General features: G+C 38.3%; 1 protein-coding gene across 2 annotated transcripts in view; it reads right to left on the bottom strand.

Annotated features, from left to right (window-relative positions):
- The window catches only part of WDR48 (WD repeat domain 48), a 46,609-nt gene that overhangs the window by 4,506 nt on the left and 17,082 nt on the right, over positions 1-25,021 (bottom strand). Inside the window, exons 3-17 of one of the 2 annotated variants that reach the window (XM_008586389.1) lie at positions 24,419-24,497; positions 22,846-22,928; positions 22,597-22,726; positions 20,572-20,660; positions 20,093-20,194; positions 15,734-15,958; positions 13,510-13,584; positions 12,519-12,621; positions 11,574-11,671; positions 6,627-6,734; positions 6,205-6,301; positions 5,626-5,721; positions 3,363-3,468; positions 2,321-2,408; positions 1-819 (exon numbers count right to left, since the gene is read on the bottom strand). In XM_008586389.1, coding sequence (XP_008584611.1) covers positions 724-819; positions 2,321-2,408; positions 3,363-3,468; positions 5,626-5,721; positions 6,205-6,301; positions 6,627-6,734; positions 11,574-11,671; positions 12,519-12,621; positions 13,510-13,584; positions 15,734-15,958; positions 20,093-20,194; positions 20,572-20,660; positions 22,597-22,726; positions 22,846-22,928; positions 24,419-24,497 — 1,575 coding nt within the window. In that variant the 3' untranslated portion in view covers positions 1-723. The remainder of the gene's footprint in view (positions 820-2,320; positions 2,409-3,362; positions 3,469-5,625; positions 5,722-6,204; positions 6,302-6,626; positions 6,735-11,573; positions 11,672-12,518; positions 12,622-13,509; positions 13,585-15,733; positions 15,959-20,092; positions 20,195-20,571; positions 20,661-22,596; positions 22,727-22,845; positions 22,929-24,418; positions 24,498-25,021) is intronic. The other variant, XM_008586388.1, reaches the window with a different exon arrangement.

Below are 25,021 nucleotides of genomic sequence, written 5' to 3'. Positions count from 1 at the left end.
ATTAGAAGTTAAAAAGATACAATAGTTTCTATTAGCTGATAAACTAAAATATCAATAGGAAAACATGATTTATAAGTAATAATTACAATTAAAAGTGACTCTAAGAAATTTATAGTAAAGTAACAAATTATCTAAGTCAGCTTACAGAAAATTTATCAGAAAAATACGTTTAGTTTTGTAATAAAAGATATATAAAGACAAATCATATGTTGTAATACTGGCGATGTAAAATTGTAGCATGGCTCTTCTTAAATAACAGTACAAGATATTAAAGGGAAACAAACTTTATTTTAATTTTTTAAGCCATATAAACCAAAATCTCACTTCTACACTAAAATATTGGGGCTGATACCTAAAGGCCCAAACAAAAAATTAAGTGTCTTGAGAGAAACCCAAACAGCATTCACCTCTGAGCAAAGCCACACTCTACACTGGTGAGGCGCACCATCCACTGAAAAGGCCAATCAGATCCTCCCATTTTCTTTCCCACTGATATCAGAGTGAGGTCTGAGGTTTTAAGAAAGAGTGGAAACTTCAGCCAACAACCTAGGTGTCTACCATGAAGTAAACCACATACTTAGATGAAGGATAAAATTATCTGGTCATCTTTTCTCAGGGTATTAATCCCTTCCGAGCCTCCATGTCATATCCTGTCTGGATTTCTCCTCTCAGGAATAAGCCACAGGCCTAAAGTCAGCAATGCATCCCAGGTGAGTTTCACACTCAAAGGAAGTAGTGGTTTATGGGGAGTTCGGACATAGAGAAGACCATAGAATATCCATCAGTTGTCACACTGGCTTTAAGTCCTTGGAGGTACGTCTGGGACAGAAAATAAATTTTCTAAAGCTTCTAGAGATTAAATCCCTTCTCATACGGCTTTAGGAAAATACAAAATAGGTCAACAGTAGGTAAAAGAATCTAGAAACAGACCCACATGTATACAGAAATCTAGTACATGATAAAGACAGCATTTCAAATTAGTAGAAAAAGGGTAGGTTATTCAATAAATTGCTGGCACACTGGCTATCTCCTTGGAAAAAGTTAGAATTCTACCTCACACCAAACAGAAGAGTAAATTCTAATAGATTACAAATCTAGACATAAAAAAGATCATAAAGGTTCTAGAAGAGAATATAAGAAAACATTTTTGCTACTTTGGAGTGGGAAAACAGCTAAACAAGACATGAAACTCAGAGCCATAAAGGATCAATTAGATTATATAAAAATTAAAACTTTTCACCTAGCAAAAGACACCATGAACAAAGTAAAAATTTGAGAGACATAAGTAATTATCAAAGGGTTAATATTCAATATAAAGCACTCCTACAAATCAATCAGAAAGACAAATGACCCAACATGGGTAAAGAATACAAACAGGCAATTCACAGAAGAAATATAAATGGCCAATATGAAAAGATGCTTAAACTCATTACAAATTTTTTAAAAATCCACATTAAAACAATATAATAATATTTGCCTATATTTTAGAAAAGATTAAAAGTATCCAGCATTGGTGTAGGTGTGGGGAAATGGGCACTCATACACTGCTGGTGAGAGTGTAAACTGGTACAGCCTTTGTGGAGGGCAATTTGGCAATATCTATCAAAATTTAAAATGTGCATACCCTTTGATCCAGCAATTCCACTTCTAGGAATTTATCCTAAAAAGTACACAAAGATATATGTACAAGGATGTTCACTGCAGCACTGTTTGTAATAGAAAACATTGGAAACAACCTAAATGTCCATTAATAGGGGACTGATTAGATAAATTATGGTACATTTATACAACGGAATACTACACAGTCATTAAAAAGAAATGATCCATATGTACAGATATGAAAAGATGTTCAAGATACATTTTTAAGTGAAGAAAGTTGCAGAACAGTATGTATAAGAGATTATGTGCAAAATAAAATGAACTGTACACACATATATGTACACAAATAATATATGCTTGTGTATTCAAAGAAAAAAGTACTGAAGGCTATGCATTAACCTATTAATAGTTGTTACCTATGAGAGGAAAGATAAGGAGTCAATGAGAGAGAAGGAGTGATTGGGGAAGAGATGGGAACTTCACTTGATTCATTATTGTATTAAATAAGCATATATTATTTTTATAATTAAAACCCAACAAAGACAGAAATATATAAATTATTATCAATACTTCTGCAACTTTGGAACTGCAGAGAAACAGATGGGGATTCCACTTGGCAATCTACTTTTTATTAAAGTTTAAGATTATACTGTCTAAAGCAGTTCCTAATTTCATGATTTGGAAAAAATAAAAGGGCAATGTGAGAGTGGAGGACACTTACATCCACAGTGATGTCAATTACCCATTGTGGCACTGTCTCATTAAGAAGCATCGACTCAGTTTCACCCCCGGAATCTCGGCAGAGTAGCCTAAACATAATCCATCAGGTAGTTAAGTGACACAACAAACACAGATGACAAAAATCACTGTCAACAAACATGAGAGGAAGGAACCCCCATAGATTTCATTAAGGATAACCTCCGCTTGACAGCTGAGGAAACAAAGTACAGGTAGGCAGAATGATTCGCTTGGCTAAAAGGGAGAGGAGGTCCTGAAACTCAGGCCCCAGATTTCAAGACTGGGCATATACAATAGCTACTTCTCTGAGTCCTTGGGCAATGACAGGAAACCTGGGTTTAAGCAATGCACTCAAGTAAGGTCCCCTGCCAGTGCTATAGTGTGTGGCACAGGCTTCCTCACACAACAGGGGTCAGGATACTTTTGGTAACCACTCTCAGAAAACCTCCATAAAGGAGGAGAATTCTGTGCTCAAAGGCAAGACAAGCATTTTTCTTACTTCTGGAACTTACAGGAGACTAGTGAGCTCGCCCCACTGGCTACACTAGGGCCTTGCTGGCAACTTGGAGGTTAGCCAGTCCAGCCCTTCTCTGCAGGACCCCATAAAGGGCTGTCTGGCACCCCAGGTCAGGCCAGTGTCAGTCACGACAGTTCCCAGGAACAGCCCAGCCCATCTTGCCTGGCCCAGCCTAAGAAAAGTTACCTACTCTGATGCTCTCCTGTGGGCAGAGACTTCTGGTGATGCCATCTGTTCCCTGACCCTGGCAGTCATGCAGACAAAGTGAAAATTTTGTGCAGAAACCACCAAGGCAAGGTATCTACCTCATTCTAACATTAGACATTCTCCTCTCAATTGGTATGTGGTATAAGAGCAACAGACATTTAACTATTTCATGGAAATGGAAAAGGTTCCAAATCCCTGACATCCCTAGAAGTTAATGAACAACTAACATCTGTTTAAGTAAATACTTCTTAGCAAATGGGATGCTTTCTCAGGCAGGGCCTCTGGCCCTTCCTACTCATACCTGAACAGTGTGCGACCTCCAGCTTCACCAAAGATCACAGGTGTGTGGGGGGGCACTTGAAAATACCCATTTCCCTTCTGAACTCGGTTCTCCTGCTCCCCATTTACTAGGAAAAGATACAGGTGGTGTTAGTATCCAGATTTAGAGCTAAAAATACAGATTCTGAACATTTTATTTTCACAGGCTTCAAACACTGCAAGATTTTTAAAGTCAAAAGTCCTATAAGTCAGCCTGAGTTAGAAATAAAGGTAAAAAACCAACAAAAGTTAAATCCCTGAAAATAAGAAACATGACAACTTGTGGTGTACTTCATGAGAAATGACTGCATTTTGGAACATTTTAATAAAAGGGGAGATTAATGTTTGAGATTTGAAACAAAAACATAACAAGCTACTTCAGTCATAGGGAAGTCTAGGACAGCCTGTTTATAAATGATGATCTGTTTTTTTTCTGTAGAACACCCAGCTCAGAAAAATTTCTTGAGGAAAAAAAATTGTTTTTAACGGAAGCCATAGCTAATGACAGAGCTGTTAGAGAAAAATAAAATCCTCAAAGAGGCCATAACTTCATTTCTACTGTTCTCTGCAGATTTCATTTCCACTCATTCTTTGTAATCTTTTGACCCACATGCAGTTGATCCCAACTCATTCATGAACACTTCTCTAATCAAACTGGAAGTAAGCTTCCCCTCTGAAATCTGACAGCACTTGTAGAACCTCTCTCTCCTAGCACCCAGCACTTCTCTCATCTCAGAATGCTTCTGACAGTACTTCTTTGTCCTACCAGAACATCAGCCCGATGGACAGGGGCCATGCCCAGGTATCTTTATCACCTCTACCTGCGACTTGCTAAGGGCCTTTGAATCCTTGAGCTGCTTACCACCATCATCTAAACAACCCTTAAGTATCCAACTGAGCATGGGGCAGGTGCAGCAGGAAATGACCAGATAGGTGGAGCACGCCTTGGCCTGAGCTCTGTATAAGGAGGTTAGCAGTTTGCCATGGCAGTTTGATATTGAGGATGATGTGGGGTTTCTGGTGATTTCTTCCTTACTCCCCCCACCCACAGTGTAGATCCAAGGGGTACTGAATGTACCATTTTGGGTTTTTTAATTTATTTTTATTTATATACTTTTTGCTTAATCCTTACTGTTCATTTGGGCCTCTCAGGGTATCCTGTCTAACTGGAAATGACCTGCCCAAAGCTACATAGCTGATAAGCAGCAAAGTCCACACCAGAACTAGCTTCCTCAACCCTCTGTAGATCTCTATCTTTCCATTAGTTTCTCTGGCTCACAGTCCACTGTACAATTATGACAGGGAGAAAAGTGGGCCATGTGATATAAAAGAAAAGCCACCATGGGTGAGGTCAGCGCCCTCTTTCTGACAGGGACATCAGAAGACTGGTGATCAGGGAAACATATTATCCTCACGAGAGAGATTTAAATTCCACAAATCAGTATGAATGAATCTGTCAGCCAGAACGAAGTCCCTGGCAGGAGGTACTCGCCATTGTTGCTCACTCACTCCTGGTGGTCAGCAGAGTCTTCAGCAGAGTAAGCCTCAGTAGGTGGGACTCAATGACTCCTCAACCAGCTGTAGGTTACACATGAGATGTGAAATTCTAAGTTCTTTTTTTGCCTTCCTTTTATCAAACTGAGCCAAATGCACACATTCAAAACATGTATTCCTCTGCTGCCCAGAGAAAGTTACTGCCACTGCCCGTGGCACACACACTTTTCAAATGTGATCAATGACATTAATTCTTTACACATACTTGTTCACTTATCCTGCCACTTCTGAGTTGGAATTTGATTTTTTGAAACATTCAGAGTCAAAATCAGGTAAGATAATCAGGCTAGGTAATACCAGTATTTCAGGCCAACATGAAGTATGACTATGCAATGATAAACCTGGCTTTCTGGTGCTGCTAATTAGCTAGCTATGGAGGTAAATCCAGTAGGTCAGATACTCTGAGGAATATTTTTGGAATAAGCCTGCTAAGGTCCCTAGTTTTAAGGCAAAGGCGATTTGAATATATAGAGAGTTTGTTTTATGTACCTGTAGCAGTCTCAAAGATTGAAAGCCACACCGCAAGGTGGTCTGCTCTCTTGGAGTCTCATTTAAGACAGAATGGATGCTCTTACTTTGATATGGAAGGGAGGACAATAAATTGGGCACACCACAAATATTTATTATGTCACATTTTAGTAAACATAGTCTGAGTAATTTTTAATCAATTATCTGAATATAAAAACACTAACCATGGTTTACTTCATTTTCTTCTTCATCCATTGGGTTCACGTGTGTTCTAGGCCAATATTCTAGGAGTGCCTGGAGTAAAAGTCCTCCTAAGTTCACTGCAAAAAAGTTCATTAAAAAAAAAAAAAAAAAAAAAAAAAAAAGGAAGAGAACTAATTAGTTTTAACTAAAAATAGGAGGAAAGAAATAAAAATGGTAAGTTTCCACATATGCTGATGTTAAATGCTTAACCCAATGCCAATGATGTTTAACCTAAGGACTTTAGAAATATTTTCTGTTAAAATTTTATCTTAGGCTGTTTAAAGCAATGATGATATGGAGCAAACAGATATCCTACTTAGTTGTTGAGACATAGTCATTCTTTAAAAACAAGAATCACTTTCTTAAAAGGACTATTTCCATATGAAACCACTAAAACTATTTGTATACATCAGGTATTTCACATTCTTAGAAGAATATTGACTGCGGATATAATCAACAAAATATAAAGGACTCTTACAAAGACAAATACATAGAAAAAACAGCACAGATCCACCTTTTCTTTCAGAGGGAGAAAGAGAAGGAAGCACACTTAAACTTACATTTTGGATCTGACCCATCAGGGCTGCTGAAACCAGCATCTTTTGCAGAAACCCAAGCAGCAAAACAGTCACTCTCATCCAAAGTAATAGTCAACATCTGTGAAAAGAAAAATTGTTAGCAACGTTCAATTTGAATATCTTCTCCAAATAAGTCTCTAAATCTTTATTATATTCGTTCTATTTGCCTAAAGTGCTAAGTCATAGATTCAGGTCCCAAAATGTGTTTAATGTGATTCAATACAACTACAATTTAGTTTACTGGGACACCAAAGACATATAAACTGTAGTTTCTAAGTATTAACAAGAAAAAAACTTTTTCTTTCACATTTAAAAATTATAGGACTCTGTAACTAATAATAATTATGAGCTTTATTAGAAATCTTTAACTCTCCCAAATATACAAGTATCGACTGCTAACTTACTCCGGTTTTTAAGTCTACTGAGAACCAATTTGGCACATACACCATTTTAAATCTTTTCTTAATTTCATCTTCAAAATCCACTTTGCCCAGATCTTCAACTTTACATGCCTATATATCAAAAGGAAATGTAATGATCAATATTAAGTGGTGAATTTACATGATTCTGACTTTGCTATTCAAAATTTTACATATTTTCACATTTGTCTAAATGAAAGTCTAAAATATATTCAAAAAGAATGCAGTGAATTATTTTCTTATCTTAAAGCATTTGTCCTTAAGTAACTATCTGCTGCTACTAAAATTTTAAACTAAAAACCACAAAATATTATTTTTTTGGGGGGATACTGTAATTTAATTTGCTGATATTGATATATCACCACACTTACGTGGAAGCAATGTCAAATGAAACTCAAAAATAAGTAAAAAAAAAAAAAAAAAGAATTTCCAAAGAACAAATAAGTTACTAAGTGCTTACCTTAAGAGAACTGTGAAGTTACCCTCAGAAAACAGCTTATATAAGCAGTAATTTAGAAGTTTCTCTTTCTTGACCATTGTAATCCTTCTTTATCCCTTCTCACATTCCTTAAATATGTGTGCTCCCCAAGAGTATGTCCTGAACGTCCTCTGGCACCAAGTAGTATGTCCAATGACAGCTCACTTCAGTTCTAAACCATACCACAGAATGTTCCCTCCTCACCTTAAAAGTAACTGTCTCTCGGGGCCGGCCCGGTGGCGCACTGCTACAGTGTGCCGCTTGGGAGCGCGGTGGCGCTCCCGCTGAGGGTTCGGATCCCACATACAGACCAGTTCCCGCTCACTGGCTGAGCGAGGTGTGGGAGCAACACCGAGAGTTGCGATCCCGTTGCCGGTCCTGGTCCGGTACGGGCGCGACACTGAGGGTTGCCGGACACGAAAAAAGACAAAAAGGAAAAAAAAAAAAAAAAGTAACTGTCTCTCTCCCAATGGTCCCACTTCATCAGTCACGTTCTCAAAGGGAAACTGCTTGTTCTCACACATCCCATTGCTCCCCAATGCTACATGGAGACCATTACTCCACCCTCTCCGTATAAAAACTCCTATTTCTTTGAGGGCCGTGTCATTTTGCTGCGGTAAACTTACACCTTTCCTTCACTTCCATCTAGCAAACGAGGTCACTCTCCCTCATTTACTAGAGACTTGAGCCCTGGTTTACTGCTTTGCAGTCCATCTGAAGTTCTTGTTTTCATCCTGAACACCACAGCATCCACATGGGCAACACATATGACATGTTGGTCTCTCAATTCCTTGATAATATTCTCACTATAAGCATACAATCTCTAACCTCAACTGGATCATTAATGCTATCTGGGATTTTCTTGTTTCCAAAGTCAGTCCTCCATAAAAAGTTTGTCACTCTTCTTATACCTTTGACCTTGCCACCTCCCCCACTATCTTAAGCACATGACTCTCACTCCTTCTCAAAAAAGAGAGAAGCCTTGACAAAATCCCCTTAACTTTATGCTACCTTTTTTTTTTTTTTGCTGCTACAGGGATCCGAATCCTTGACTTTGGTATCATGACACCTCAAGGAAAAAGGTGTCCCTTCTCGCTGTGCTCTAGTTCCCTTACCTCTTATTTCTTGGGATCCTGTACTATCATCTATCCCCTCATGCCTCTACTGGCTTCTCCCCATGAGGAGTTGAAACATGCTAAATTTCTTCCATGTTAAAAATGGACACCAAACAAAACCAAGCAAAAACAAAACTTTCCCTTGGCACTCTTGCCCCTAAAACCTCTCCATCTACTGCCCCTTCCTGGCCCCTCTCTACCCAAAGACAGAAAAGTCAAATTTCGTCAAGGATTATCTCCACTCAAATTCTCAGTTTCTTTACCTCCTAATCACTACTTAACCCACTCCATCTGATTTTGCCCTTAGGACTCACCCCAGATATCACCCTTTTTATGGGTATAATCCATGTGCATGTTACTTCCGTATCTTAAATGAACTCTCAGCAAGCTGACGACACTAACCACAAACTCCTATCTGAAACACTCAATTAGTTCTTGAGCTGCCATCTGCTCTTGGTTTTCTTACCCCTTTTTGTCATACACCTTGTGGCTTCCTCTTTTTCCAACATCCCTGAAAGAGTGATGATCTGGTTTCTTCTCTTCTCAGTCTAGACATGTACCTTGGAAACCCTGACATTTCCCATGACATCAATTGTAATCCACAAACTGCTGACTACTGAACATTTTTCTCCAGACCAGTTCTTTAAACTGTGCATTCAACTGTACAGCTGTTTGCCCACCAGATACCTCTACACAGATATCCCATATACACTCAAATTTGTCATCTTTCTTAGCATGCCCCTTTCTCCCTAAAACCCATTTTTCATCTTCCATTCCCTATATCACTTCCAGTCACCAAATTGTCTAATCCAGAAACCTGGGACTCATTCTTGTTTCTTCCTTTCCTTTACACTCCTTTCATTAAAGCATCACTCTTGTTCACAGGCCTAATATTTTTCTAATCATTTTTTTTCCCATTCCCTTTCGCACCCTATAGACAAATACCATCTTTCACCTATAGTAGTGTGATAGCCTTCTAACTATTATGTGCCAGGCACTCTGCTAAATATTTCTTGAACGTCCCCTTGACATCACTAAGAAATAGGTACCCTCTCACGTTTCAGGAATCTTAGAGAAGGCTTAGAGAAGTTCAGCATGTTCCCTAGACCACCTGGCTAAGAGATAGCTGAGCCAAGATTAGAATGCAGATCTGTCCAGCTCCTAAGCTTATGTTCCTAAACACTTCTGACTTCCCTACACTGTGTAATGTCACATCTATTACAGACAATCATTTGATCTTAAAACCTCAAGGTCTATTATCTGGATATAGAAAGCTGCCAGGTACACAGAAATGCCAATTATGGTGCATGCTAGCTCAGAGCTCTAAGGAGAACTACCTCCATTCAGACACCAGGACTCTACTCGGACCTCAGCTAACTAGACCACAGGTGGACAACAGAACCATAGGCAGAAAATCAGTAAGTCAACTCTCAGAGAGTAGCTGGCCTGATCAGATTCTCTTAGGTATTCCGGAGACACTCAGGTGCTGGGCAGCATGAGGGGAAGTCCAGCCACAGGACAGAGCTAGGGCCACATTAGTGGTAGAGTATCAGAGTGAAAAATCAAGAATTCCTGCCAATGAGTTCCTTAGGGCTGCTGTGGATCCTCCCAATCCATATAGGATCCTTCTCTGAAAAAAAATCTAACTTTCTAGCCACCTGACAGGCATCCCTCTATTATAGAGAAAAACTAATTAGACTTTTGAAGCCTGCTGCAACTAAACTTTCAAGTAAAATATATAAGTCCTCTTATTCTGAAGTCATGCTCACCAAGCAACTGTTTCATAACGGACTTCCCACATAGCTGTGCCCCACAGGGAGGAAAAGTGGTGCTTAGGCCAAGGTTTCTATTCAGAGACAGTCTATATTTCCCACTAAGAAACTTGCTTATCTCATTCTTTAGATCATGAAGTTAATCTAAGTGAATCTCTCTTCCTTGTAACTAGGAGCTTAACCAAAACACCAGATCTTTTCAATTCTTCCTTTATAATATACCCAACATCTATCTCTTCTTTTAGATCCCCAAATCACTATGCCTAAGACAACTGTCTTCCAGCTTCCAGTTTCCCATTACATATATTACTATGGCTCTGAAAATGGGATTTTCCTGCTCTAAAATTACCTAAGATTCTACAGAGAGTACCAAAAAAAACACTAACTCTGGAGCCCGCAATTTAAGAATCTGAAAAATGACCCAAATGTCATCTTTCATCCTTACACCCCTACTACTTTATATTTACTCTATTCTCCAAATAAAGAAAACTGCTCAGCTTGTTCTAAATAAGTACGTACCACTCTTCCTCTGTACCTCTGTCATTTATTCCCTCTTCCTGAAATGCCCTCTACCCACATCCATCTGCTGGAAACCTTTAAGCTCTTGTTCAAAGGATTTCTGCACCATGAAGCTCTCCTTACTTCTCCAGTTGTAAGTAACAGCCCTTGTCCACAACTATCCTGTGATCTGTTTATTCTCTATCTATAAAGTTTTCACATTTCACTACTCTTGTCCCTCTTACCAGAAGAGATCATGGTACACACTTTTCCATCATCTATGACCCTCAAACCCAGTTCCTTACACATAATATTCATTAGATCCAGGAAATATGTGTTGAGCAAATAAACCAACAACACTAGAAGGGACATTTGTCAGAATCATAAAAGCAGACTAACTTTCCAATCTGCTGACAAATTCTTCAGTGCTATTTAGAATGTGGCTGAATAGCTTAATTGCACCTCAAGTGTCCCAGAGGGAGTCATCATAATGTGAAGTAGATTATAACTGATGCTCACAGTGATGGCTGTAAGTCCTAAGCAACAGCCAGACTTATTCTGTGCACTCCAGTGGGTCTTAACCTAGGGTGGTTTTGCACCCTTCTTACTCCTTCCTCCCTCCAGACATTTGACAATGTCTGGAGCCATTTTTGATTGTCAAAACTGGAGGTCAGGGGGTGCTACCAGCATCTAGTGGGTAGAGGCTAGGGATGCTACTAAACATCCTAATGCACAGGACAGCCCCTCCCCACCCCCAAAGAATTATCTGGCCCAAAATGTTGATACCGTCAAGGATGAGAAACTTTGATGTACTCAGTTTTAAGGCAGCATGTAACACAGTTTGCAATATACTAACCAGAGAAAAAGGTTCCATTCAGATAGTTTAGGTGCTTGAAAAGATAATCTATGGACTTATCTAATACATAAGAAAAGTATCCACCTCCAAGATAAGGTATTATTGCAACTCAATTTTTATGCATTTACTATCTTGATTATCATATATATAAAATGAAAACTAACAGGGCTACATGATCCAACAACCTATATTTAATCCAAAAAAGACACTTACCTTCAATACATCCCAATATGCCACATTATTATTGGTATCTTTGGTTAATATATGTCTCTTATCATTAAGAATGTGGCACTGAATAATACTAGCACCCCCTAAAGGGAAAAAAAACACAATTAGCAAAACAATTCTTCATTTAAATTCACAGTGACAATAATTGTTAACTGGCATGTAAAAGGAACATAAACCATTATTAGTTACCAGAAAGAAGAAGACAAACCAGAAGAATATATAATTATATTTAAGGCAATTTAAAAGTCAATCAATTATTTATGTTCATTTATAAACATCCAAAAAAGACTGATTTTAACAATATATTATAGATTAAAGGGCTGTTCACTTCAAAGAGCTACCAGTAGAAAACTGTTGAGAGCCAACAGTTTTACCCATTGGGAACAGTCCAAATGATGACAGGTCATCTCTGAATGAGTCTCATCTTGCATTAGCTTTTCCTCCCATCATCCTTCTCTTTTTGCCTCCTGAATGGATACTCTGTTCTAAAGGTAACAGCACAGACATCTACGAACTACAGATGAATGTGTCATACAAGATTCTAATCCCAAACTCTGACACTACACACACCCTGTTTTTTGCCACAACCAGCTAGAGCATGTAGACTTTGAGGACCACATCTGTCCTTTTCTGGTTTGTGCCAAAAGACAATATGAAACCCCATATATTTTACAAAGTGGCTGCTGGCTTTACCAAGGCTATTCTGATGTTGGGCAAAAAAATTAACTCAAGAAAGCCCACTTTTAAAGTCACTAGGCAGCATTTTTTAAAGTAACTTTTTCTTGTTTTAAAAATAAACCAATGTTATTATTAGTCTTTCGTTTACATCAGAATTGCATTTAAAGAAAGGTCATAATGTTTATTTTCGTCAATGTCTTAATAACTATAATTAACCTCAATAAAAGGTACAATACCTTCCAATTTTCTTACCTTTAATAACCTGGTCAGGTTGTGTACAAAGGGGTGTTATAGGATTTGTACAGTCATTGTCATAATCTCCAGAGGCTCTAAAATTATGAATTCCCTTCAATGTCTAAAGGAATGAAATTTGTTATTTAATCATTTTGTGTTCTATAAGCTTTGTCAGTCTGTTTAAAGTGGCAAGAAAAATGAAGTTAAAGAACATACAAATGAGAAAACCTCAACAACCACTACATCAACCAAAAAATATTTAGTCATAGTACAATTATCTACCATCATTTAAAACAAAAACAAATATTAAGAAGGGAATGTTGTCCTTTTGTAGAGAAAATTAGGCAAAAAAGCAGGAGTAGTCTTCCAGGCAAAATTATGTTGATCACAAATTGTCACAATGAAATTTAGACAAGATATGATATTTTTATAAGTACACAGAAAGAGCACTTGACCTGCATATATACAGGAATAAATGCAAACACTTCTTCCTTTACCATCCACAAAATCTGGTAAGCAAACAAACCTTAAATGTCCTTTAATTACTTACTGGTTTTTTCTTTTTAAAAAAAAGATGACCAGTAAGGGGATCTTAACCCTTGTCTTGGTGTTGTCAGCACCACACTCACCCAGTGAGCTAACCGGCCATCCCTATATAGGATCCGAACCCATGGCCTTGGTGTTATCAGCACCGCACTCTACCGAGTGAGCCATGGGCCGGCCCTACTTACTGGTTTTATTGGGCAAAACAGTGCCTATTCTAAGCACATCAAAGTGTATCTTGTCTCCTGACAAAGAAGTCAGAAGCTTCATTTCAACTATTACCTTAATTTTATTATGATCCTTAAGATCACACCTGCATTCACAGGGGCTTTCAGGTTTTTCCCACTGCCCCAAAACATGCTGAGAGTCAAGGTCAAAATGAGCATTTGCTACTGGTGTCTGGCAAGTTTGTGATAACAAACCACATGTTTATAAACCTTTGCCAGGTATTCAGTGGCTCACTTACCCATTTATTTACTGTAGACTTAGTGGTTGCAACCCAGATTGCAGGGGGGGGATCAGCTGACCTATCAAGCTCCATCTGAAAACAAAGCACAAAAATATTGCTTTGTGGAATGTCACCTCTTCAGAACTGCCAGAGCTAAATATACATTATTAAATATCAATTTATTTGTTTAACAATTGCATGTTAACTATACCAAGGCATGTGTTAAAAGCTAGGAATGCACAGAAGAATGAGAAAGTCTCTTTGTTTTTTAAATTTTTATTTATTTTATTTTTTAATTTCTGGGAGTATTTTTGCTAAAGGAATTCATAGCCCTATAAAAGTATAATAGGGTGACTCCTCACCAAAAACACTGGCTGAACGTTTTAAGTGTGGATAATTTGATGGACCTATGTGGATGTAGTCAAAAAGATGAAGATTTTCTATAATTTTTTGGTTTTGCTACTCTGGTTTTTATGTTCTTTTTCAATAACAAGGTAATACATTTCTTTTTTCTTTAAAAATGTTTGTAGTAAAAAAAACATTCTAACTACACAGCAAAAGTGAAAAGAACCCCTGCCTAAGGACTGGACACCTGAGAACAGTTTACTGAATATTCTTCTGTATTTTAAAAATACAGTTGACCTTTGAACAACATGGGTTTGAACTGCACAGGGTCACTTATGTGCAAATTTTTTTCAACCAACCACAAATTGAAAATACAGTATTTGTGGGATGCAGAACCTATATATACGGAGGACTGACCTTTCATTTAGATGGGTTCCACAGGGCCAACTGTGGGACTTGAGTATCCACAGATTTTGATATATGCAGGGGATCCTGGAACCAATCCCCCACAGATACTGAGGGACAACTGTACTGCACCTATAAATATATACTTATATGCATGTATATATTACACAAATGGAATCACCGGACATTCATCCACTATTCTTCCTGTACCAGGAAACTAGGTTTGGAGTGGTGGGGGCAGGGCTGGACTCGCCCCTCATAGGAATCTTCCTCAGTTCAAAATGATATTCCTTATAACACATAGTCATGTTTGTGCCAAGTTCTCTTAGTCTTTTTTTATACAGCAAAGAGACCCGGCAGCTGCAGGGTTCACAATGCAGTGTGTTTCTCCTCCACACTCGTTTCTCCCATCAGCCTACTGCCTACACTCATGCTGTGTATGTATGATTACTAATTCAGCCTCACTCCTTCCTTCTCTAAAGGATTATTGGTTTCATCCATTAGGGGTGTGCCATCTATTTTAAGCAACCGTACTTGCCAGTTTTGTCTGAGCTCTTAGGCACCAGGCATCCTCACAACTGTCTCACTTGACCTGCATTCCCTTTTTTAGCCCTTCCACCCATACAGTGGTCTGGGGTTTCAGATGTCACTTAGCTTTGCAGATGATGGGTATTTGCAGTTGTTTCTTGCTTTCCCTGTTTTCAAATAGTTTTGATTTCTGAGAAAAGGGAGTAGTGCTGTCATTATGGCTCCATTTTAAGTTTAGAAAATTCCTCACTGTTATTTTAACGTGCAATTCTGTAATTATCAGTGAAGTTGAATATCTTGTCATATGTTGATGGGCCATTTTTCCATCTAGGCTTCACTTTTAGCAGATGTAAATATGGATGGCTTCTAAAGACTTCCTCAAGTACATTTTTATCCACATTGCAGACCCTGATTATCAGAACTGCTTTGAGGTGGTAACAGTTTGAAGTATGAAGCAGCTCGCTGCCTCTTTTCCTTCAGGAGTACTCTTCCACATCCTTACTCCAGAGACTGTGGACACATTTCTCAGAACTACTTCTGCTTTGTTGCCTGCTCACAAACAACCTTAACTCCTCATATTCTTCCTTCTAAGGACAGGTCTGGAAAGCCAGGCAAGCTCAGGAACAAATGTGAGACAATCTCACAAGAATTCCCCAGTGAGAGAGAGACATGCTTCACTGATGTACCTAAGAAGTCACAATTCCTTCTACTGGTGACTTACAAAACTGTTAATAAAGCAAAAGCAAAACACAAAACTGCCTCAGCACTGACCCCCTGAGGATCTAATACTGACACAGTTCTATCCAGACAAGTGTCCACTCTTCCTTATTCTGTCAAGTTCTGCCTGTGGTGAAATACCTTTTTTTTACAATCCCACACCTGATACATGTTTTAATATAGATACTGCTGTATTTGGCTCACATGTGTAACAACCTTAATTATAAAGCTAAAATATATGACATACCTTGAGAACTGGTGCTTTTTCTTCACAAATTAGCACCCGAATATCAGGATTTCTTAGGTCTGTACAATAAATCTTTCTGTCCCTTCCTCCTGAATACACGTGTGTAAAGGCATCATTGACTTGCAGGGCCCAGACACCTTCATCATGGACTCGGTATGTTGCTATACATCTCTGCTGGCCAAGGGACCAAAGGCGAATTGTCCCATCAGAACTGCCGGAAAGGCACTTCAAACAAAGGTAAGGTAAGGTTAGATAGAAACCTGCCAAAAAGTTCCTGCTTTTCTGTGCTTTGCTCTTGGGCTTCTCCCCTGCCTCTACACTGCCAAACACATCTCTTTAACAATCTATATTTCGTCTCTGATACAGGCTCCTGACAAGCATGCACCACAGGCTGAAACGATCAAAGACAACAGTCCATGCTCAAGCAGGGGAAGTCTCTCAGCAAAACTGCCTTGTCGTCTCTACCTGGTCATTTGTTGATTATTAGTGAATCCTGCAGGCAAGTCCTGTTCGGATTATCTATCACTAAGGGAGATGGAGTTGGAAAGCAGGTGAAGTTAAGGTAGCACTCTGGACTAGGCTTGTGGTTCTCAAAGTATGGTCCCAGAAGCACTAGCCTCCCCTCAGAACTTATTAATAATGTAAATTTTGGGGTCCTACCCAAACTTAAAGAGGCAGAAACTCTGGTGGGGCCCAGCAATCAGCGTTTTTTTATAGGCTTCGAGGTGATTCTAATGTACACTAAGTTTGACAATTATTGCACTAGGCCAGCAAGCCGTTTGGAGTCCTAAGTCACCTCTCCGTCTCATCCCCATTCTCATGGCTCTGGATTCCTGATGGTCTGCCAGGACTCTTGAATTCTATTGACAGAAGTCATAAGCAGGATCTAGTCAAAGGCTTACCACCCATTCTCTGTGACCTTGGACACTTCCCATACGAGCCTCAAGTGGTTAACATTAGCAATTCTGACGATTTCTGAAGGCTCAGGAGAGTCAACTACATAAAAGCTGCTGGCACACAAATTAGGGCTGAGCACATGGTGAATGTGACAGAAACAGGCTGAATTAGCCACCCCATGTCCACATTTAGCATGCTCTTGACCAGTTACCATGGTGACCTACAGAAGAGGATAAAAACTTCATTTCCTTGGAGAAAAAAAAAAAAATTGGTCTGAGAAGAAAGCAATGGCTGGTGCTGGAGTATGAAATTAAATAAGCAAAGACCTTCAAAGAAGAGAAGATACTTGTGGGCTTGGGGATTTGGAAAGTGTCCGAATAGATGACATCTTCAGGAATGTTAAGGATTTATGGCCTGCCTGTGACTTTAAAGTGCTTTAGAACCCTGGACATGTTTAATTAAATAAATACATACTAGAAGACTCCCCTACAAGCTGCCAGGAGCATCAGTGGTTTAATAACGTATTACAACTAGTTCATTATGGAACCAAAAGACCAATCAATAAAGAAACTATCAGGGGTAAGGTTACAGGCAGGCCTTCAACATGTGTATAGAACCACAGCAATCTGATGGGGTAGGGGCCAAAGAAGAGCTCTGCACTCCAGGAAGAGATAAAGCTTTGACTGTGCACCTACAGAGAGTAAAGTCTGACAAAGAGGATAAGGAAGGCGAAGATGATGGACTGAAAGTCAGCGTAGCCTGGGCAACTTGCAAAAGGAAACGGACACGTCCCAAACCCAGAGTGCACAGCTGGAAGCAGATGAGGAAACACGCTTGTATCAATGCTAACAGGGTACAAGTAATAATCTCTGATGATAGTATTTTAAAACTACAAAAAAGCAGGTCCCCAAACAGAGAGCAACCACTTTTAAAGTTCAGTGTTGGCCAACTTATTAGCATTTGGTACTATGGCTAAAAAACTTATTAGCATTTGGTAGTATGGCTAAAAAACTTATTAGCATTTGGTAGTATGGCTAAAAAATGTCCTGTTTTATGGGAATTCTAGTGCCTGATATCTGTAGAAGCTGGAAGAGTCACCCAAACATTTTCCACTGCCTCCATTCTTCCACTAAGGAAACATGAAGATGTCCATTGTGAGGTAACTTCTGAGACTAGGACACAATGTCTCAAATGGTTCTGCTAAATCCCACTTAGTGGAACAGATTCTGTAGCCCTGATCAGGTACTCTTTGTTTTTCCAATAAAGATGGGAAGTACCAGTACTGGGGCCCGGTTGCTGGTGATCAACAGGAGTGTTCTTGAGATGGTTAGTCACAATCTCAACTGCTAATAGAGAACAGCCAACTAGGCAAGGTAAGTTGGGGCAAGGAGTGGCCTGATGCTCTGAGATCCCCCAGACCCATAAACTAGGTTCAGCAGGATTTATATCACAAGAAAAACTCTGTGAGTGACACAAAGAATGAGAAGACAGATGCTAATATCGTTAGCACCAATCAAAACAACTGCAATGCTGACAGACCTCTTCACAGGAAGAACTCCCTTGGGCACAACCTCAAATAGACTTAGTAACTAAGGATCTTACTCTACAGCAAAGGAGTAGGCAATAAGCAGATGTTCATGGGATTCATTTGCGTATTTTATATACATGCATATGTATACATATATATCTTACCATTAAGTCCCTGACTTAGCAATGCCACCAGAGACCCTACATTACAAGTTTGCAGGGCAATTCTGCAGGATGCAATATATACACTGGCCCAGTAACAGATAACTATTTCTTCCATATTACAAGAGTTCAAGAATCAGTAAGTAAAGTTTTCTTTTTCTTCCTTTTCCCCAATGATCAGTTATTATAGTTGTTTTGTTGATCAATTCAATAATGTAAAGATGCTGTGTTGTTGGTGGTTAAATTTACATTTAGTTTATAGTTGCCAATAAGAAAAATGATAGAAGAGAAACTAGATGAAGAATGATACATATCAGTTATGCACTCTAAGATGGACAGGCAGCTTTTAATGTAAATGCTTGCAGTAAATGTAGCTTCAGGTGAAGTGCATTTGTAACTGTAAATATGACACTTAAATCATCTCACAAATAAGCACATTCATAATTGTACTTAATTGTACATAAAGGAAACAGGCATGGAGTGTAGCAGACAGGAGGAGCTTTAGAAAGTCTGCCAGCCCCCTTCCGGAAACCAGGGAAACCATGGGATCCAGTTCAATCCTGGACAAGCTAAAGAACAGGCCTGGGCAACCATCTCATGTACAGCCTTGCATGTACATTTCAAATAGTGAGGAGCTGACTGCATTGGGCTTCTCACAATCACATGAAAACAGGGCTGCAAAGGAACTAGAGAGCTCTAGAAAATGTCCTGGCTTACAGGCAAGAAAATACTTAGTGTGTACGTGTACACACACACACACACACACCAGCTATACAAACTATACATTATGATTCCCGCTTTGTAGATGAGCAAATTAAGAACTAGTAAAAGGGAAGTCCTCTCCTCAAGGTCACACAGCTCATTAACATCAAGATGTTTCCACATCTCCAAAGACCTCAACAGGTATCTTCAAGCCTCTCTTCTGGTTCTGAAAAATGATTTCCTTCCCTTGGCTAAAACCTTCCTTTCACTTCTGGGGACAAAGATTTCTCTGATTCACATGTGGGGCAATTTCCATGTTGTAATTTCCAAAGAAGTAAGACTGATGGTGTTTCTCATCTCATCATCTTCCTACTTGCCCTTTTCTAACCCTGTCACAATCAATTCCAATTATCTCTGAACCTACTGCTGCCCTCTGGAAAAAAATGGCTAGGGGAGGCAGGGGTAAGTGGTAGAGGTATGTCATACCATAAAATGGTGCTCAGTTTTTCTTGTTTTTCATTGTCTACATTGATAAAAAGTTATTTTTCCATTGCTATAACAAACAGAATTGTGATTTATAATTTACAAATTTGTAGCCAATAGAGCTAATGTTCAAACATTACAAAAATGTTTTTCTTTGAAATGCTAACTGTAAACTAGACGTATAGACTGTATTTATATAATCAACTGACAAAATGTGCGCCAAAGTCAGACCCACTGTGAGGAGACTTTCCACTTAATACAATGGTAAAAAGCCTTCAATACCAAAGCTTCCTTCTATTTTACATAGGCAACATTTTTAGTTATTTTAGTCTCTGTACACAAAATTGCATATATTCATCTGTATTAGAATTATTCTAAGGAAATTCTTTATTTCGCTTTTATTTAAAAGTGATGCAAATAGAATAGTTTTACTAGTTTAAATATGGAATTTAGCATTTTAAATCTTTAAAATTAGACTACACTTATAATATATGTAGCCTTTGGTTCAAATCAACCTATGCAATATTACACAAAGTGGAAACATTTCTAACAAGGTAATTAGATCAATGTCCAAATTAAACTGCATACCTGTGTTCCATCTCTGTTCAATAGCAATGCTTTTACATTATCCGTGTGCCCTTTAAGCTTCATTAATTTTGCACATGTTCTTGGATCCCATACCCTTAAAACCTGTGAATTTTAACAGAATATTACACAAACTAAATATATATAGGAATAAATTTAAATAATAGACAACTTTTGTAAGTCAAATAATAACCATTAAATTCTGAGGAGGAAATACTGCTTCTGCCAGTGGACACTGTCTAAGGCTCCCAACCTTAGGGAGGCAGCCTTTCTGATGTCAAAAAATGCACAGCCCCCAACCCGCTCCTCCCGTCACTACACACAGAGTATATAGTTACTCTTTTATTTATTTCAAATAAAACCTTTCTTTTAGAATCCACTAGGCAAAACTATTGTTTATATATTTAATAATTACACACATCAAAGTACTTTGGTTTCTTTGTTTTCTAGAGTTCAAACAATCTCTTCAAGCTCTGCCTTACCTTCTCAGTGGACCCTGATACAATGATTGTTCCCAGTTGATTCATGGCCAGGCTATAAATGGAATCTTTGTTCCCACTTAAAGAAGAAGCTATTGAGAATAAATGGAGCTAAATGTTAACAAAATCATCAGCTGTTTAATAACTAGTTAGCAAAAAATTGCAGGTTTAATCTTCAATTTAGAAAATCTTATCTTTGTGAGTACTCTAAGGAAAAGAAATCTACCTATAATGAAGATAATTCTAAACAATAGCATTGTTATCAAAATTCACACCTTTTTTGGATTTGCATACACAAGAGCTCAATAAATATCTGCGCTAAATTAAATTGCACTGCCATTTAAAAACTATCCACATAAGTAATGTACTCTCAAAAATACACAAATGCCAATAAATATGAAAAAAGTCCAATCTCACTATTATTCAAGAAAACACAAATCAAAACAAAAATACCATTTTTTATACACTAAATCAGACAAAAAACAAGGTACTACTTAATTCTTTAAAAAATACAGTAAAAAGGCACTCTCATACATTATTTGTAGGAGGATAAATTGGTACAGCCTCTCTGGAAGGAAATCAGGCAATGTGTAGCAAGATTTATGTTCATGCCCTTTGATTCAGAACTCAATACCACTGAAGTGAAAAAAGTTACACACATAAAACTATCTACATAGCATGACCCTAATTTTACAATAAATAAATATAAACAAACTGAGAAGTTATGAATAAAAGAGTTAATACATGTAACGTGTTTAGAAAATACCTGCTTGTAATAAGTACTTAATAAATGTTAGCTATTATTAGTATTATTTCTATAACCATAAAAAAAGTGGGATATCCTCTCTAAATAATTCTAAGCAACACATATCTACAGTAGAATCTGTTCCCACTAAGCCTAGTCTCTGACCGTGTGACAATCCTGTTTTTCTTTTGCTTTGTTCCCTCCCATATCTGTTCAAAGCAGGCTTTACATCTACAGAGATGTGGCCTAATGATTAATGATGTATCATGATAGCCCCCAGCAGGGACCAGCTGCTGAATCACTGAGGTGGGGTACAAGTGAAAAATCAAGGAGAAGAACAAGAGATATCGTGTTTACACCTTGACAAATTTCCTGGCAAACAGGGGAAAACAAAATTCAAGAAATTATAAATACCAGTCTCCCAACCTGCCCTTCTTGGCACATACTAAGTTATATTAGAAAAACTGTTTTAGCTATATCAATGAGGGCACTCCCCAGTCATAATAAATTAGACCTGTAATGTAGGGAATCTCAATAACTCAGGCCCATGTCTTGAACACACATCTTCCAGGTCAGAATTAGCCAAAAATGTGCTCCTACAAGTCTCTTCTGACACTTGGCCTAGATGACTCTAGTAGGTTGGTCCAACTGTGAGGCTGAATTTCAAGTCTAGACTCATATGAGATCTTTTAGCTGATGAAACATCCATGCTATTAACCTGCTACGAACGTCTCTGAATTACCTCTAAAAGCACCCTAGTCTCCCTGGGCTCTCTGGAATTAGCTGGATTCTTTCAGGGCTGCTCTGAAAGGGTCCTGCCTAATTGGCACTTTTCTTTCTTTTCCTTGGGTATTTCCATCTTGGCCATTAACTCAAACACTCTTAATAAATAGTAACACTTTTAAAAGTCAGAAAACCATCTACTTTGTCAGGTAATCACCTGCTGAGTGTGTGGATTTAGGCTAGGCAATGCTGTGGGAGATACAAAGTAGTGATAAGACAGACTCTTCTACCCTGCAGGGACTTCCACTTTAGCTAAGGAGCTATGACACGCCCATGTACAAAAAATAACCAGGCTACTGGAGAAGTCACCATTTTTAGACTGCAATGAGGAACTAGCTCCTTGTTGTTCAATCGTACTGTTGGGGGCTAGAACGCTGTAGGTAAAAGGGCTCTCAAAATATGAACCACTGTCTTTATGCAAATCTATCAAAGATGTTTTATAAACCATTCTTCATGTCAATTTGGATCACTTTCAAAGAAATTTTTTTCAAACACCTTACTTGTGACAGTGTTATTTGAGGCAGTCAGTGCTGTTAGAGTATTCACATCCCAAAGGAATATCTGTCTGTCCAACCCAGCCGATGCTACTAGTTCTTTATCCTTGGCATATGCTAAGGCCTTTACATAATCCTGTAACAGAACAGACATACTATGATCTACTCTGTAGATCAGTAAGAAAATGAGCTACACAACATACTGAGATACCAATATTACACTAAAGACACTGAGAACGATGTTAGTTATTTTACCTTATGCGTCCTTAGTGTTGACATGCAAAATCCCTTATGTGCATTCCATACTTTTACTGTCGTGTCAGAAGAAGCAGATATTACTAGAAGAGGCAAAGAATTAACAAACCCCTTAGTAGTATGACTTATAAAAACTTTAAAAACTTATCGTAAAACAATGTAACATTACCGTACTTTCCCCATATCCTAGGTTTTGCTTTCTATGGTTTTAGTTATCAGTAGCCTGAAAATATTACACAGAAAATTCCAGAAACAACCAAGTCTTAAGTTTTAAACTGAACATCATTCTGTGTAGCATGATAAAATCTGGCGCCATCCCGCTCCCTCCTCCCTGGAATGTGAATCATCCGTTTGTACAGTGTATCCACTCTGTATAGGCTACCCGCCCATTAGTCACTTAGTAGCCTTCTCAGTTATCAGACCTCACAGTATCACAGTGCCTGTGTTCAAGGAACCCTATTTTACTTCGTAGTGGTCCCAAGGTGCAAGAGTAGTGATGCTGGCCGTTCAGATATGCCAAAGAGAAGGCATAAAGTGCTTCCTTTAGGTGAAAAGGTAGAAGTTCTTGACTTAATAAGGAAAGGAAAAAAATTACATTCTGAGCTTGCTAAAATCTACAGTAGGAATGAGGCTTCTATTCGTGATATTGAAAAGAAGGAAAAAGAAATTCATGCTCGTTTTGCTGTCACACCTCACACTGCAAAAGTAATAGCCACAATGTGTGATAAGTGCTTAGTAAAGATAGAAAAGGCGTCAAATTTATGGGTAGAAGACATGATCAGAAACGTGTTTCAACTGACGGCAATTGGGTTCAGTACTACTGTGGTTTCAGGCATCCACTGTGGGATTTAGAATGTATCCTGCAGATTAGGAGGGACTACTGTATTTCAAACTAATGTCTCTCTCTCTCTCTCTCTCTCACACACACACACGTACACATACAAAAGCTCTTTCTAGAACCTACTCTATATTGCCTCAAATACATTTTCTTTTAAATAGGCAGGGCAAACTTTTTTAATATTGAAGCCTCAACTAATAAGAAAAAGTTCTCTAACTCAGACTTGTAAAACCAAGAAATGAATCCTACCAAAATAAGAACAAAAAAAGAACTAAAAAAAGAATATATACTGTATGAGTCTATTTACATGCAATGCAGGGAAAACTAACCTATGATGTTTAGGAGACAGGAGAGCAGTTATCTTGGGACAAAGAGTAATGACTGAGAGAGCGGCACAAGGGGGTTTCTGGTAATATTCTGGTTTTTGTCCCTGTGACTCTATTTTTTCTTTTTGGAGGGCAGCTGGCCAGTATGGGGAACTAAACCTTTGATCTTGGTGTCATAAGGTTGCCCTCTAACCAACTGAGCTAACCAGCCAGCCTCCTGTTTTTTGATTTGGGTATTCACCTTATAAAATTTTACTGACCTGTAGTCTCAAAGTGTGTGTACTTTTCTGTACGTATGTTATACTTCAATAAAGAATTCATAAATACTTATATAAGAAAATGAAAAATATATGAAATTGAATTAAAAATAAAAACTTATAGAAGTCCTGTAGTCCAAAGAAATACTTACATGTTTTCCCATTACAACAGAGTACAATGTCATTTACCCAATCAGTGTGGTGTTCCATAGATGCTATATATGGATCTTGCTGAAATTAAAAGAAAAATCATAACAGTTTATATTAGAGAATAAAATAATTACAAATTATAGCTATGTTTAGATTCTTCAACTAATGTAACACACTGCTCTAAGGCTTTAAAATTGACAACTGTATTCAGGTATAAGATAACAGATGTAAACTTTTGTTTCAGGACAGTTTTAACTACTATTAATGAAAACCTAGGTTTTCCAGGATAAATGCTTAATTTTTATGCCTTGTAGACAACAAGCTCTGGGATAGGTGCTGTGTGTAGCACAAATTGCTACAGAAAGGAGTTTACTAGAAAGGACAGGCCTTGAAGGAATCTGCAGGCTGTGCGGATTTGAATCAGTGGCAGTGAAGGCTCACAACAGACAGCAGAGGCAGAGATGAGTGTGATGAGTGTGGTGAGGAGCTTGGCCTGATGGCAGAAGGAGATGGACAATTCCACTTTTAGCTTCCTACTGCTGTTTTTACCTTTTTAGTTAAATGTTTTTCTCATGAGATCTACAGTCCTTCAGAGAAGAAATGGA

This window comes from Galeopterus variegatus, unplaced genomic scaffold (assembly GCF_000696425.1).
Source record: "Galeopterus variegatus unplaced genomic scaffold, G_variegatus-3.0.2 Scaffold3971, whole genome shotgun sequence".
Classification (NCBI taxonomy): Eukaryota; Metazoa; Chordata; class Mammalia; order Dermoptera; family Cynocephalidae; genus Galeopterus; species Galeopterus variegatus.
This window is presented reverse-complemented; position numbering and strand designations above follow the sequence as displayed.